The 16,610-nt window shown below is 46.1% G+C and overlaps 1 protein-coding gene across 2 annotated transcripts in view; it reads left to right on the top strand.

Annotated features, from left to right (window-relative positions):
• Positions 1-16,610, top strand: part of LOC123368702 (NACHT, LRR and PYD domains-containing protein 3-like) — a 59,411-nt gene that overhangs the window by 33,151 nt on the left and 9,650 nt on the right. The window contains exons 7-11 of one of the 2 annotated variants that reach the window (XM_045013742.1): positions 448-618; positions 5,383-5,556; positions 9,516-9,686; positions 13,079-13,249; positions 15,092-15,196. In XM_045013742.1, the coding sequence (XP_044869677.1) occupies positions 448-618; positions 5,383-5,556; positions 9,516-9,686; positions 13,079-13,249; positions 15,092-15,196 (792 nt within the window). The remainder of the gene's footprint in view (positions 1-447; positions 619-5,382; positions 5,557-9,515; positions 9,687-13,078; positions 13,250-15,091; positions 15,197-16,610) is intronic. The other variant, XM_045013743.1, reaches the window with a different exon arrangement.

Raw genomic sequence — 16,610 nt, forward strand, 5'->3', positions numbered from 1 at the left:
ATCTTGACGGATCAGTTGCTGTAAGGTAAGAAACCATTCTTTTTACCCTGAGCATTTTGATGTCAACACAGATTATGTTATTTCCCTCCTCCATTCTCAGGAACGATGGACTCTCATGCCCACCTATCATTCCCAACTAGGTACCTCACCCTGTATTGTCTGATGTATGACCATGTTGCCATCTCTTGCGATTTTATCACAAATATCTTGTAGTGATGGAGGGGGCTATGCAGGGGTCAGTTTTGGTGGCTAGGGACAGTGCTTCGGGAGGGAGCTTTACTCCAAACTGTATTTCCCATTGGTCAATGGCAGAGGTTTGGGGTTTGAAATGTCTGGGCCATTCTTGATGCTGAATGGTCAGGCAGAGGGGCTGCTGGGCAGGTCCGCCTATCAGAACAGTCCCATTCATGCTGTGATCACTCTTCTCTGCATTGCTCTCTCCTGCAGAGTGCACTGTTGCTGCATTACAGGTGCTGCCTGTGGGGATCTCGCTGCTGTTCTCAGAACCAACCAGAGCCTAACAGAGCTGAACCTGAATGGTAGTCCTCTGGGGGATTCCGGAGTGCAGCGGCTGTGTGAGGGACTGAAACATCCCAGCTGCAAATTGCAAAGACTGTGGTAAGTAACATTTGGCTTCCTCTGGATTTACAGGTGTCCTCTATGTAAAGTGCTTGACACGGTGTGTTGCTGGTGTTTGATGACTGTTCCCTGCAGCTATGTGGAGAAGATGAAAGTTAAGTGTTTTTACAGCACCTGCATCGATGACTCATAACGTGCGCCCAGCCTGCCCTGTTCGGAAAATGGGTATTGTAAGTAAATCTGGGCCCATACTGGACAGCTGGCTCTCCAGCCCCTGGTCGTTACAGAATATATATGTTTAGGGTACGGGAGGGAGGGTAGAGGTGTACATATTTTAAATAAGTTTTTGTGATTTTTTTTTTTTTTAAAGAGAGTCCATAAAAAATACAAAAGGGAACATCCACATACAGCTTGTATGTGTTCCCAAATACCATATGAGGTCACCAAAAAGTTAAGCAATTTTACAACTCATTGAAGCTGCACAAATACATGATAATGCTACCTGGATATAACACATTAGGGTGGAGGTTACATTAATAAAATAGACGTAGATAAATAGAAGAGGGAATGAGGGAAAGGGAAAAGGCAGGGATGGTTAGGTACAATGAAGGTCTGGCACTCTTCATGCAGTCTCAGCCTTTATCCAAACATACCCAGAACAGATACATTAGCAAATGTCTTAGCTGTAAGTTCTGTCACTCTGCTGAGAGCGGCAGATCATAGCACTGCTTTAGCCGTAGAAAAGGAGCAAAGCCCCCATCATTGACTAATTGGGAAGCCCGTACAATGCCCCTGCTCAGCCAGTTCTTCCAACATACAGGTTTGCATCTAATTTGCAAGTCTGGGTTGCCCCATAGAGACGCCTTGCATGAAGGTGAGGATTAAATGAGTACCTCTTATCTAGGACAGCCCAGACGGCGTGTGTGGCCACCACGGTGAGCACCCTATTTTTCTTTATTAGACAAGGAGTCCTGCAGAGGGGACTGAGTGCAATAACACAGGTTCAGTTTCCACACACACGGATCTGAAGGCATTAGCACACTGGACCTAGCCTGACATCTGTGACCTGAGAAAAGCATAATAGTAATTTTGCAGATCTAGGAGACTAACCTCACCCCCTGTCTGTAAGGAATTGAAGTTTTTAAAATGATAATCATGGCCATTGGCCAGGGCCCCAAAGGAAGGCTCTAATGATGCTATTAGATATTTTAAAAACAGACATTATGGGGCAGGGCCCAGAACTGGTTAGTTTGCGTAGCTCAGCAACTCTCGCTGGTCTTCTCTTCCACACCCCTGCCCTGTAGATGGGGCTGCTGCATCCCCTGGCTTCTACAAACCTTTCCATGATATCTGGCAAGGAGGATGGCTCTCTCTCTCACTTCCAGTGTGTGCAGTGTCAAACTACTGGGCTCTAAGGACCCCCAGCAGCAAGACATGGCGACATGCCGGGTTTTCTTCTGGCACCAATTTTTAAAAGTGGAATTGGCATCCTCAGGTTCCTACAATGGAGCAGGAGGCCGCCCACTCCTGCCGTCCAGTGATCTCTTCTGTAGATTTGGTGCTAAGCGAACACACAGACCTTGTATAATCCCCAAACGAACTGTTCATATTGATCTGTCTGGGCCATTCATCAAATGTTTCATTAACTCCCCAACACAAATGGAGGAGCAAAGGCGATTATTACTGATAAATACAGTGTAAATAAATCCTTTCTGCAGATGGTTTACTCCCATCAGATGAATTTGGGTTGTGGTCCACCCTGAACTCCCCTGCTGGGGAACTTCACATTGTCATTTTAGGAGAATTGATGTACGTTTTCCACACATTAATAAAATACAATCTTGGAGCAGACGAGAACCCGGAGAAGTACGTTAGTCACAGTCACTGGATAGGTTTGTGTGTTCAAGCAGAGCAGATGACAATAGAGAAGTAAACTTGGTGTAAAACAGAAGAGGTGCTCAATTCACTGCAGGCTGTTTAAAAATCTTTCTGCTTCTAGTGGCTTTTGAAGCAGAGGCACTTCCTCACCAATCCTGACATGGAACTGAATTGGAAACTTCATAAAATATTTAAGCCCTCACTGCTTGAAGTTCCCTAGCCTTTCTAAAGGCTGAGCTTGAAAAATCATTGTCTTATTTCATGCTGTCCCCGCAACAGTGCGTTATCAGGAGCTAGCTGCAGTATTTTCTTTTATAATGAATTTGAGAAGTTTAACAATCAGTGCATGAGGTTTGGCTCTCAGAGCCATCTCAGAGGTCCCTGGTTCCTAAGATCTTTCATGATCAAATTCAAAATCATCCAGCAGGCTGAGTGCCTATATAAGGAGCAGGGGGACAAATTCTAGGGATTTGCCTTGCTCAGCTCCTTCAGGTACCTCCACACTTCTCAGATTATTATGGTGTGAGCTCCACTTGAGGTCTGCCAGCTTACATTCTGCAGAGGATATGCATTTAAGGCTTCTCTATATGAGATCCTCCACTGCTGATATTCTTCAGCTTCATTCATCAGTCCCATTTAGTGCTTTCAGAGAGGAATCAGCTGAGGTAACATAGTCATCGTTGTGCATAGTCATCGTTGTGGCCTTGATTTCTAATGTGTCTGCAGAAGCTTTTTTCAGCAGGGCTATAATAGTTTCAGTGCCCTTGTTGGCAGCCTTCTTTCTGGAGTGGGAGAGGGGGGCGTCTCCATTTTCCTCATCTTTTGGCAACTGGCAAAGCCCACAGTAGTCACATCACTGCCTATTGGCATTTAAAAGGCTTGGGGTACCTGTTCCTTTGTTGGGAGAGGGGGGTCAGGTGCGGGTTCCCAATGCTGGATGGAAATGGATGCAGAGGATGGTTTTGGAGCGCCAGAGATTTGCTCCACCATGCCAAACAGTACCCCCTAGACCCCTAAAACCCCCAATTATTAATAATTATTTAAAAGAGCTCACTCTTAACCTTCAGCTACCAGCCTATTTTACAGATCACTTTACTAACTTTTGATATTTTGATCTTTCTATGTAAAACTAATAAAAATAAAAGAGGTCCCAGGACCCCTGAGGATTCTAAACCTCCCTGTCTGAGCTGAAATACTCAATTTGGGTTTCAGCTTCAGCCCCAACCACAGTGGCTTCTGTGAGTCCCTCAGTGCCAGCTGGCAGAGGGTACATCATGCCGTAATTCACATCAGGCCTGACACACTCACTGTCCTTGCTCACTGTTGTCAGAATCTGTATCTAGAAGGCGTCATGTAAGGGATCGTATGTAAACTGGGGACACGTTGGTCATTAGTATTATTGTGTGATGTATGTGCAGTCGGTGGATAAAGAATTATAGAGATGTGCTGGAAGTATGGTCTTAAAATGCGTTTGGCAGGCAGTGTGTAAGCCCAGTAGGTCCTAGACAAAAGAATGTTGTTTCACCTTCTTGACTGTGTCTCCAATGTAAATTGAGCAAGGTGAGGTCAGTACATTAATATAGAAGGTAAACAAAGACATCAAACTAGCAAGTCGAGGGTGGGGTGTGGTGGCCGGGGCCACTTAACAATCCCACCAGGGGATGGAGGCTGTACCCCCAGGAAGCCTTCCTGGCTCTCAAAAAAGAGACAGTGGACTTTGGGAAATGGGATGCATAAGCAGAGACAGACAGCAATTTTTGCATTCATCACCTGAAGGACATGAGGTCAGAGCTCTTGAAATCTAAGGAAAGATGGATCCTTCAGCCAAGGAGGTTGAAGTCTCTAGGAACTGAGAAACCATAGAGCTCTGTGAGGCTCATACAGGGGAGGTGGTACTCTGCCATCAAGACAAGGGTTATAGTGGTCAGTCAATGACTGTGATATCTCACTGGTTCTTCAACTCCTTGCTTGATTGGTAGGGCACCATTATTTTGTGAATATAGCTGAGTCTGTGAGCTTGTGGGGACAGGCCACCATGGCCAGAACTTTTGCCTGGAGATGAGGAGAGTTCTGCTTTCCATTTTATGGAAAGGATGGTCTGATTGGGATAAGATAACAATTGTTGCTTATGTTGACGTTCATTATGAAGATCAGGTACAGGGTGTAACCAGCTTTGTGTGTGTGTAGGCCCAGAGACTCTGTGTGACAATCTTTGGGTGAAAAGGGTAGACTAGATTAGATATATTGTTGATGTAAATGCTGAAGTCTCCAAGGATGGTAATTCTTGAGAACTCCATCACCATATCAGGCAGTGTCTCTGTCAGCTTCTCTGGAAAACCTGTGCTGTCTGAATGCTAGTGCTGATCTTGTCATTGATCTCTGAGATGAAGTAGATACACTCAAAGGTCAGGGGAAGAGGTGGGGGTGGTATTGGTATCTTACCCCAAACCTTATTCCTCATAAACCTGATGGCTGAGGTTTGGAGCTTGAAATGTCTGATTTATTCTTAATGCTGATAAGTCCAGGGTGATGAGCAGGCAGTGGGGCTGAATCAGGAAGTCCCACCCAACACTGGCTTCTCATTGGACAAGGGGTGGGGCTTGGGGCAGGGCCTAGTGTAATATGCATGGATTCTTTTGAAGAAGACTTAGACAAAACTGAGAGAGATGGTTACTTATTAGAAGCAAAGCGTGGGCCATTTCCAAAGTGAGATTGCTCTCTCTCTCTTTCTCTTTCTGAACCAGCATGTGCTGCCAAGCATGGCTGTCTAAAAAATATCCTCACAGCTAGAACTGGACTCTTGGCCCAATTTCAGTGCTGATTGGTCGGGAGAGGGGGCTGGTGGGCAAGGCCACTTGTCAGAACAGTTGTGATGAGCGCAATTCACATGGTGATCGCTCTGTCTGGATTTCGTCTCTTGTGCAGGTTGGAAGGCTGTCATCTCAAAGACACTTGTGGTAGGGATCTCGCTGCTGTTCTCAGAACCAAACAGAGCCTGACAGACCTGGAGATGTGTCATAATTATGATCTGAGAGATACTGCGGTGCAACAGCTGTGTGAGGGACTGAAGCATCCAAACTGCAAATTACAGAGATTGATGTAAGTAACATTTGGCCACCTCAGTGCATTTAATGATGTCCTTTGTTTAAAGCACTCACCCATGGCAGTGGCTGGTGTCTGATCCCTTTACTGTGTCTCCAGCACTTGTGTCAGTGGCTCACACCATGCATCAGCCTGCCTTGTTTGGGGATTGTAAGTAAAACTGAGCCCACACTAGACAGCTGGCCCCACAGTCCCAATTTTGGGGGGATAAATAGTTTTTCTTTTCTTTTAAATAACCCTTAATAAAATGCATTCATTAAAAAGCTCACTCTTACCTTCTAACGAACACCCATTTTATAGCTATTTAAATGACTTTTGACACCCTGACAATTTAATTTAAGAGAAAAAGAGGGCTTGTCCCTCTGGCTATTCTGAACCCCCGCATTTCAGCTTCAGCTCCAGCTGCAGTGACTCGTGCCTTTGACATTCGAGCTGCTCCCAGCAGAGAGACATCACCATTGTGAAGACAGACCCTTTGAAGTGCAGCCCAGTAGGAATGTGGATGTGTGTGTTTATGGTTACAAATAGGGCAGGCCAGAACGACTGCCCATGTCAGACTTGCAAGAGACCATGGATTCGCGGTTTAGTAGGCTCTCAAAGTGCTCCTTCCAGCGTCGTTTAATGGCTGCATTCTACTTCCAGCATTGTTTAATGGAGCCATCCTGAGAATGTAAGGGGGTCGGGCCTTTGGAGCTTGGCCCATATATAGTTTTTGTTGCTTGAAAGAAGCTTCTCATGTTATCCTGGTCTACAAAACCCTGGATCTCAGAGGTCTTCTCTTGATGTCACATAGCCTCCTTTGGACTTTGGCTTTAAGCAGGTGATAGGCCTCATGTTTTCGTTTGTTAGAAGAATAATTTTGCCAGTTACAAAATGCAGTTCTTTTCTGTTGAATTAATGCTAGGATTTCCTCGTTGTTTTCATCAAACCAGTTTTGGTGCCGATGAGTGGAATATGCTATGGTTTCAGCACATGCATTGTGAATGGTGTTTTTAAGTTGATCTCAGTGCTCTTGAATGTCAGTGATGTTGTCTGGTATGTTAGAGAGTTTCTCAAACAGATATTTCTGGAACGTATCGCAGCTGGCTTGGTCTTGAAGTGCTTTGATATTGTACTGCTTTCGCTTAGTCTTTGGGTGTTTGCGATGTGGTGGAGTGAGCTGCAGGTACATGACTGATCTTACTAATCAGTGGTCTGTCCAACAGTGATTGGTACCTCTCATAGCTTGTGTTATACGGACGTCGGTATAGTCTTGGGTTCTGACTATAAAATAGTCAAGGAGGCGCCAGTGTTTGGAACAAGAATGTTTTCAAGTGGTCTTAAATTTGTTACTCTGCCTAAAGATGGTATTTGTGATGAGCAGGTCATGTGCCACGCATTTGCTGAGGAGGGTTTACATTTACCTCCCCTTCTTTGCCTATTGTGCTGCTCCAGAGTTGGGAATCCCGTCCGACTTTGGCATTGAAATCTCCCAGGAGGATGAGTTTGTCTGACATAGGTGTGACTGTGAGGACTGCATCGAGAGCACTGTAAAACTGCTCCTTATTGTTTTCCTCATCACCGAGTGTTGAGGCATATACGCTGATGACCCTGGCCTATTGGTTGTTGCTAAGCTTGAGCCGAAGAGTCAAGAGACACTCATTGATCCCCACAGGAAGCTCCAAAAAGCTGACCGACGATATTATTTTTTGATGACAAAGCCAATCCTGTGAATGTCTCTCTCTTCAGGTGGCTTTCCTTTCTAAAAGAAGGTGCAGCCACCCCCAACCTCTTTTAATTGGCCCTCATTGGCCCAGCGGGTCTCACTAAGAGCTGCAATGTCAGTGATGAGTCTTGCCAGTTCTCTGGCAATTATGGCAGTTCTTCGTTTTGGGCATTCACTGTGCTGAGAGACCACAAGGGTGCGGACATTCCAGGTGGCGAAATTCATTGTCATATCTCTTGTTTCAGCCGCAGAGTTGAGTGATCCCACTGGATCTGACCATCCAGTCAGAAGAGTATGAGACAGCCTATGTTTGGGGCACCTTTTCTAGCCCCCTTCCCATTTGGGGTGAGCAGGGGGGATCCTGAAACGGCCTGCACAGTCACAGCCACTGCTGCCGAAATACGCTTCTGTCTCAACCAAGCACAAAACAGCCATCACACGGCTGCCGCCTGCATGCAGATTTGTGACTAAAGACTCTGAGATCACTGCTCCTGTCTTCACTGTCACTTGTCCATCGCCGCAGGACTTTGTGCAGGTGTGAACCCTTTGGCAGAGGCCTGTGAGTGAAATCTTTTAAAGTGGGGAAACCAGTGCACAGGCGGTAACCACACAAAACTTGACAGGAGGAAAACCCTGACACCTTTGGGGTCTTTTGAAGTTTGGACCACGGTTAGGAGCCTCGCCTCAGACTTGCTTGCCACGGGGACCCTACCAGGAGTGTAAAAGCTCTGGACGATATAGCTCTGCGGGTCTTTAGCCCACGCAAATCTCTCCACCACTACAAGGTTGCAGTCCATCAGAGAGGTTATATGGGAATACTTCCCTACTTGCAAGCCCTGAATCTGTGAATAAACCAAAGCAAACTTTTACTAAAGGAGGGGGAACACACAGCAACAATGACTCAAAACTAAGCAAATCATTAACCCCCACCCCTAGTATTGGAGGCAGTAGTCCTTTCCCTCAATTCCCTACCTTTGGGAGAGCTTGCCAACATAACCCATAGGCTGGGGGTTAGGGCAGGGAGGAGGGAGACCTGGATTCTAGTCCCTGCTCCAGAGTGGGGATTCAAACTAGGGTCTCCCACAGACCCCGGTGAGTGCCCTACCCACTGGTCTAAAGGCTGTAAGGAAGCCTCTAGTTCCTCCTTCAGCGTGGTGAATCTAGCCCTGAAAAAAAATGTTGGTCAAAACTGTTCAGCAAAACTGTATCTTTTGGTGAATAGACTATTCACCCCAAAAACTTCAGCCCACTCTAGTTATTATCCCCATTTCACTGATGAGGGAAGCTGAGGCTCAGAGATCTTAACTGAGTGTCCCAAGATGTCCCAATAATACATTCTGTGATACAGGACCAGGCTTCTTTCATATGTAGCAACTTAACCTCCACGGCTAAACGCTTTAACTACAAACTCCCACAGTAATTCACCAGGCCAAGAAACATGCTCCATTCAGATGTGCTTTGATTGTGGAGCCAGCACAACAACATGCAGTTTATCTGGGGGATCACTTACTTGGTCCCTAAGATCATGTGTCCCAGCTATGTAACATATTAGCTGTGAGTCCCTTCATTTTACAACCTCTGTAAACACCCCCTCTAGCCTGTGTAAGTGGGTCTGATACAGGGAGGGGAGGAAAGTCTTTTCTCACACACCCAGAAGTGGGAGCAGGGAACCCAGCTGTGCTAAACAGATGGGCTGGGAGTATGGTGGGGTCAAGGGTTTATCATCAGCCATATGCATAGCTGGGAGTCTGACTGGGAGAGAACTAATGTAACTCATCTTCCAGTTGGGAAGGAGATTGGCTCTCACAGGCATGGCTGATAGTTCTAGACACTGGAGAATGGTTTGGGGAGCTTTTACAGAAGCTTTAAATTGTATTTGCATAAGCAGAAAGGAACCAGAGTACCAGCGCTGGGAAAGGGTTTGCACTGTTCCTCCGTGTCTGGTGTTAGGATTCTCCAGTTCATTACAACCCTCCCCTTCCCCCTGCACACACTCTGCTTCCCTCCCTTCAGCTCATCTGAACATTCCCTTGTGGAACACAGAGTGACTGACAGAGCCGGGGTAAATGGACAGGAATCCACACAGGGGCCTTTGGTGCCGACATCCTGCAGCTTCCTGCTAGAGCCCTGTGACTGGTCTCTTCTAAATGAACCATCCCCTTCCACACAGACGCTGACAGCCGTGAGAGAATTGCTACAAATAGGGAGGAAACAAGTGATTATCTTCCTTGTTGCTTTCTATCTCCTACAGTTTGAACCGCTGCAAGCTCACTGATGCTTTTTGTGGGGCTCTCTCTTCGGTTCTCAGCACCAGCCAGACCCTGACAGAGCTTGTCTTGGGCTATAACGAAGTGGGAGATCCAGGAGTGCAGCTGCTGTGTGAGGGACTGAAACATCCCAACTGCAGACTGCAGATATTAGAGTAAGTAGCAGCTGGGTCCCTTTAGTCTGTGCCTCTGAACATTGCGCTACTGTGATTTCAGTGCTTTCTACTAGGGTCACAGCCCTGCTGTGAATGCTCCTCCATTCAAATCCTTTACCACCATCACAAGAACTAAGCCTGGGACAAAGCCTAGCAACTAGACAAAGAAACGTGGGAGTAAAAAGGTGGGGTGGGGAGGGAAGGAAGCAGAAAAGAACAAGAGAAGCTTTCGCAATTATTTAAATTTTGGCTGTGTAGATTTCAGGAGCGAGTTATTTCCCCATGTCTCTTCTTTGGGTCTTGACATAAAGATAACATGGCTGCCATGTCCCTCCCCTTAGAACTTCAGTGTCCCCAGAACTGGAGCACTGGAATCCTCTTCTCCTGCGTAGGCTGGACAGAACCCGCCCCCCACCCAGTTCTCCAGAACGAGCTGTAAAAATAAATGAACAAATAAAATAAATATCACTGTGCTTCCCCCAGGAAGGACCTGACCTCCTCATGTGCTCTCAGAGGGAGCTTCAGGGCAAACCTGCAGCACCCAACGTGGCTGAGATCTCAGGCCCTTCAAAGAATCTGTTACTGAGAGCCTGGTGGGGAGGCAGCAGGGGAAGCATGTGGGGCAGAACCTTGGTCCTAGCACTGAGCGATACAATCCTGCTGCTGTCATGGAGACATTCCTCACATGAAGGAAATTACTAATCAATGACCTGGGTTCAAACTGTTGCCTTTGGGCATGGGGGGATGGGGGCAGAAAGTAAAGGGCCTGTACTACTACTCCCATCCCCCACCATTCATTGCACACAGGTGAAAAGCATTTTCTCCAAGTGTGATCCACAGAGGAGTGCAAATAACAGACTGTGGATCCTGGAGGATACAGAGGATATTACAATAGTCCAATTAGGGAAGCCCCAGGCTCTGTGTGGCTCTGCTGCCCTCGGTCAGTCCCTCACACTCTGAATTTCTTTGACTAGTTTAGACACCTCTAGACCTATTTTCACCTGCTCCCCAATTGTGTAAGAGAGTCTGAGCTGATCTCTCCAAACCAAGTAGCCAGAAGACAATGTAAGGTCAGGTAAGGGGGAAGGATAGTTTACACCTTTCTACACCCTCCCCCCCACCTCCCATTAGTTGCTTTCCTTCCTCAAGTCCTCTGATCTGGTCCCTTGGTTACAGCAGGCCTGATTCAGTTTGACTCCCTTATGCTCAGTTGGATTCACTGAGCCACATTCAGAATTGAATTGGAGAGGGGGAGGATCACATGTTGGTAAGTGTGTGGGAGGGAGCGTAAAGGGAGTCTGAGCTGGTGGGACAGCCATGCTGAGGGGAATGGAGGAAGGGAGAAGTTCCAGCGCAGATGAGAGAATTCCTATTCAGAACTTTAGAAAATGCTCTGACCTCATCAGCATCCAAAAGCATGACCCAACTATGTCTGCAGCTGACACCTCCCTGCAGTTTTCCCCCCAGGGCCACATGGTGAGGCGAGGGAGGACACTGCATGAGTACTAGTGCCTCCCAAGGGGTGCATCCTCCATGCACAGTTCTGAGCCCGGGGTGCTGTGAGAGAGGGGTGGCCCTCGCCAGGCACCATTTAACCTCCTCCCACCCAGTGCTTCTGCAGCTGCTCCCACCGGCTTGAGCCTCAGTGTACGTCTACGCTGCACGCACACACAGAAACCTGGGTCCTTTTCTTGGGTTAGCTACCCTGCATTAGCTAACTCAGATTAAAACAACAGTGAAGACATGGCTGCTAACTCATGTTAGCAGCTCGAGTTAAAGCCCAGGCTCCCCTGTACACTTTAATTTAAGATGCTAACCTAAATTAAAAGCAGAGTTGCTGTGTTTTCACTTCTGTTTCAACCTGGCACAGCTAATCTGAGTTAAAATATGCTTTTTTTTTTCTTTTGTGCTATGTAGACATACCCTGGCAATAGCTGTGAGACACATGCTTTGCCAATGGGTTTAATCTCCCTCTAGTGCCTGATCCACATAGAGGATAGCAGCCTACTACTGTTACCATTTAGTCCATAGGCTCAAGTGATAGTGCTCTGTGGGTGAGAACACTGCTGATGGCCCAGCTTGGGTGTCAATTATGATTCCATGTAATGGATTTACTGTGTTCAGGATTTATTTTTTAATTAGGAAATTACATTAAACCTGTTAAAGGAATGTTACCCTTGCTAAGTCAAACATTTAAATGAGGAAATCTCAGACTTAAGGATGCCCATGAAAAACGAATTTGACGCTCCCCTCCCGCTCCCCTCCTCCCAGGCATGTGCATTATGATGCAGTCTTTAATGATATGCTTTCATGCTATGAGGCAGAGGTCCTGTGGAAGGAAGTCAGTGGACTGAACTCTGCGGACGAATCAGGGTTGTGTAGTGAATGAGGCCATTGTCTGTAGGACCACTGCCTCATGTGTTGCAGAAGTCAGAAGGTGGGTAGAGAATGAGGCTGAGTATTACAGGAAGAGAAAGAAGGATTAAGGCAACTGAATGCTGCCCTGGACTCTGCTCCCTGCCTCTCCATGGAGTGTCTGTGTGGTGCTGGGCAAATCACCTAAACCAAAATGTTCATCGTTAGCCACTTTCTGGGTGCCAAACTGAGACCCTGGGGCCTGATTTGCAGAAACGCTGAGCACTCATGACTGCAACTGAGGAGCTGTGCTTCGAACATGTAATGTGCTATTAAAATGTTAAGGACTCTGGAAGACCAGGGTCTAGGGGTCTCGAGTACCCAGAACTAGTGGACATTTTTTAGCTTAATCTCTCTGTACCTCAGCTCCCCGCCTAGAAAGTGAGGATGATAATGCCACCTATTGTCCTGGAGTGTTGTGAAGATAAATAATCCATTAGGGTTTGTGAAGCACTCGGATACTATGGTGAGAGCACCTGAGAGAAGCCCAGGAGGAATTAATATTTCTGTATTTTATATTGAATTAAGGTCTGGGACCACAAAGTGAATGGTGCAGGTAAAAAGAAATTTTGCATGGGTGCTCCTTTAGAGTGCACCATCTGCCCTGTCTGCTGGATCAGGCAAGGAGCTATAGAAAAAATAGTATGTGGTCATATAACTATAGATTGTCATAATTCATACAAACAAGGGGGCTGAATTTCGGTTGCAAGGGAAACCAAAGTCTAGCATTCCCTATGGGTTTGAATGCTTGACTTTGCTGCCTCAAAGTTCTTATAACATAGTTTCTGTTGTTGTTCTTGATGTAATTATATATTTTAAAGCTTTCTATAGATGTCTTTATTATTTAAACTAAAATCAATATTTGTCTTTTGAACTAAAATCACTTTAGAGATACACACTGGTATCAAGGAGGGGAAATGCAAAGAACGGGGCAGAAGCAAGTAGCTCTGCTTTCTGTAAATGTCTGTCTCCTGCAGTTTGTCATTCTGTAAGCTCACGGCAGCTTGTTGTGGGGATCTCGCCTCTGCTCTCAGCACCAACCAGACCCTGACAGAGCTAAATGTAGGGGGCCACTCACTGGGGGCTTCAGGAGTGCAGCGCCTGTGTGAGGGGCTGAAACATCCAAACTGCAAACTGCAGAAACTAGGGTAAGTAACGTCTGTGCCTGTTAACAGTGCAGTGCTGTGAGTGACTCTTTATACCAGGACCACAACGTCCGACAGGGCAATCTCTTCTTAACCCTGGCAACCCTTGGAGGAGGGGAGTGCTGTTCATGGTAGGGGTCTGAAGTGCCATGAAGATCTGATCATATTTAATGGATCAAGCAGCCTCTGAGGTGGTCCTTAGGTTTTATACCCTTTTCAGGGATTGTTAGAGGGGGCTGCCCTCTTCTCTTCCTATTTGACACTTGCCAATAGGCATCATAGAATCTCAGGGTTGGAAGGGACCTCAGGAGGTCATCTAGTCCCACCCCCTCCGGTTTCTGCTGCTCCAGTTTCTCTGGTACTTCTGTCCACGCCCAGTAGCTGGTGACGGTGTGTGATAAAGGGTCTGTGAGTCCTTTCTCATCAGAGGATATGTAAGTTTCATTAATTTCAAAGATCATTTTCTATATTGACTCACATTGTTAATGAAAATTCCCCTAGTTAAGCAGTTCTGTTAATATTCCAAAGCTACACACACGTCAGATGCTTAGCCCTGTCAATAGTTTTTTCTCGGGCTGTAGTATTTGTATCAGTATTTCAGAGTATTTTCATCACAGTATTTCAGAGTGCAACAGCCAGTCAAAAGAAAAACAAACATCTTTTACAATTCCTCTGAATCGAGTTGACATATTTTGTATATTCTCTATTATGTCTGGCACATTTTATTCCATAGCAATTGGGGCTTACAGTGAAATAAAAGACAAAAAATTAAAAAGGAATAAAACAGATTATCCACATGTAGAGGGGGACTGTATCTGATTCATAAGGCAGACAAAAGTGCAGTTTGTAACTTGGGGTGAAAATGCATTTTGGATTCTTAGTGTTTCAGGAAGTTTGACTTATGGAATCTTCAGTTCAAGTAGATCAAGCAGTGGATCTAACCAGTTTAAATTTACAGTGTCCAGTCTTATCTCTGATTTACTTCACTATGATTTGATTGTGTCCATGAATTAATATGTCACACTTTACATGCTCTTTCCTATAAACATGTTTAAACTTTGGGTGGACCTCTTTAGCTACACCGAAGCAATTTCATTAATCTATAAATGTATAAAATGTTTTCTGTGTTCCTCAGTTGACTTACCTTTGTCAATTTCTTTAAGCTAATATATCTATTAAACTTAGGCAAAGTGAAGGAAATTTTTGTAAACATTCCCATTTTATCCCTGGGAGAGTTCAGAGTCTAGTTTCAACTTATCTGGCTTTCTATAGACAACCTATCTGATACCTTGAAAATGGAATATCAGCCTTCTATTGCCTGGTTTCTAGGTAGAGTTAGAATTGGAATAGGCACTCTTTTGGGGTAAACTGAGGTAGCTGTCAGCAAGTTTTTCTCTGTTAGGATGGGGAAAGTATTCTTGGTTTGGAAATGAGATGTGATCATAGTGGTTAATAATTCCTAATATATTCAAGGCATATTTAGTGCCCATGTACATCATCCATGAACCACACCTTTCACTCCAGCTTGTTCTAGAAGATGGGAGTATCCAGTAATGAACCAGCAGCTCATTACAGCAAATTGCTAGAATTCTCAAACCCATTAGAAATGGACCCCCAAGGTTCACCTTTCCCTTCAATTCAGCTGGACATTTGCATGCAGAATACACAGTAAGTGACACAACAGGTGTGGAAAGGAATTCCCTCACGGGCTTGTTGTGCCAATGGGAGCATTATGATTTATCTGTGCAATGCCAGGTAAAGAATCTCCTTTTAGACACCACTGACAGCAGTGAATAGAGTAAAAATAAGCATTGTTTCCTCATGGTCTATATTTGGTTCCTGCAGATTGTGGAGTTATGACATCATAGCCGATCTTAATGCGGGCGATTCAAGAGTGATGGTACTATGTGATGGCATGAGGCTTCTAGGCTGTGATGTTCGGAACTTGTTGTAAGTTACTGCTGGGTCCCTTTAATTCGTTTGTGTTAACTCAGGGTCATGATTAGGACTCTTTACTTGAATCACAGTGTTTCTTTCCATGCCCCCTAACCCAAGAACTGGCTGTTGTTTGTTCCCCACAGCTTTGGTGATTAGGCTGCAGTTTGCTATTTGAAAAGCTGAATAACATAGTGGCGTTCAGTACATACTAAAGGCAGCATTTTGTCCTATTAGAACAGCACGTTATTTTATTCAGTAGGAAAGACTGAAAACAGAAGTCTGGGATTCTTTCACAATTTAATTAATGGAACCCTCCAGTACTCAGATAATTTACAACCATTACCACGATTGATCCCGGGACAAAGACTGACAGACAAGCAAAAGAGACAGAGAAAGGAAGAGTGAAAGGACACAAAGAAAAGTACTAAAGTGCCATTTATAATCTGCACAAAACCCCAGCCAAATGTTTTAAATGTACAGATAGTAGTGAGGCCTGGCTTCCACCTAAAACTTGGGCTGATCTACCTACATTGCTCAGGGGTGAGAAAAAAAATCACATCCCTGAGAGACATAGTTAAGCAAACCTAAGTCCCAGTATAGAATTCTTCCATGGACCTAACTCCAGCCGCGGCGGCTCCAGGCATCAGTGCTCCATGCGCGTACCTAGGGCGGAAAGCCACAGGGGATGCCCAGCTGGTCCCTGAGAGGGTGGCAGTCAGGCAGCCTTCAGTGGCTTGCCTGCGGGAGGTGCGCTGGTCCCGTGGATTTGGCGGCAGTTCGGTGGCGGGTATGCTGAAGCCGCAGAACTGGCAGACCTCCCGCAGGCATGCCGCCGAATCTGTGGGACCGGAGACCTCCCACAGGCATGCCACCGAAAGTTGCCTGACTGCCGTGCTTGAGGCGGCAAAAAAGCTAGAGCCGCCCCCGACTACCAGGAGGTAGATTTACTATAGTGATAGAAAAACCTCTTCCACCACTGTAGCAAGTGTCCACATTACAGTGGTACAGCGTGAGTGGAGTGTGGGGAAGCAGACCAGGCCACAGATTGCACCAGTGCGTCTCCTCCCCTGCCCCAAGGGAAAGGCACCAGCTGGCAGTGAGCTCAGCAAGCAGGGCAGTGGTTCTGGCAGACAGCTGGGACTGTGAGCTCTTTGGGGAGAGACCATCTTTGTGTTCTGTGTTTGTGCAGCCCCAGCACATTGAGGTCCTAGCCTATGACAGTGGCTCCTAGGCGCCACACCGGCCAAGTTTCCCAGCATGTCAGGGAGACTCCCACTTACAAACAACAGACTCCCGATTCCCAGTTTAATAATGTTATCTCCTGCAGCTACATATGCATCAGCCACACATGTGCATTAGCCTCTCTCTCTCTCTCTCAGAGACAGAGTGAGAGACACTGATGCTCGTGTATGGCTGATGCACAAGA

This window comes from Mauremys mutica, chromosome 4 (assembly GCF_020497125.1).
Source record: "Mauremys mutica isolate MM-2020 ecotype Southern chromosome 4, ASM2049712v1, whole genome shotgun sequence".
NCBI classification, from domain to species: domain Eukaryota; kingdom Metazoa; phylum Chordata; order Testudines; family Geoemydidae; genus Mauremys; species Mauremys mutica.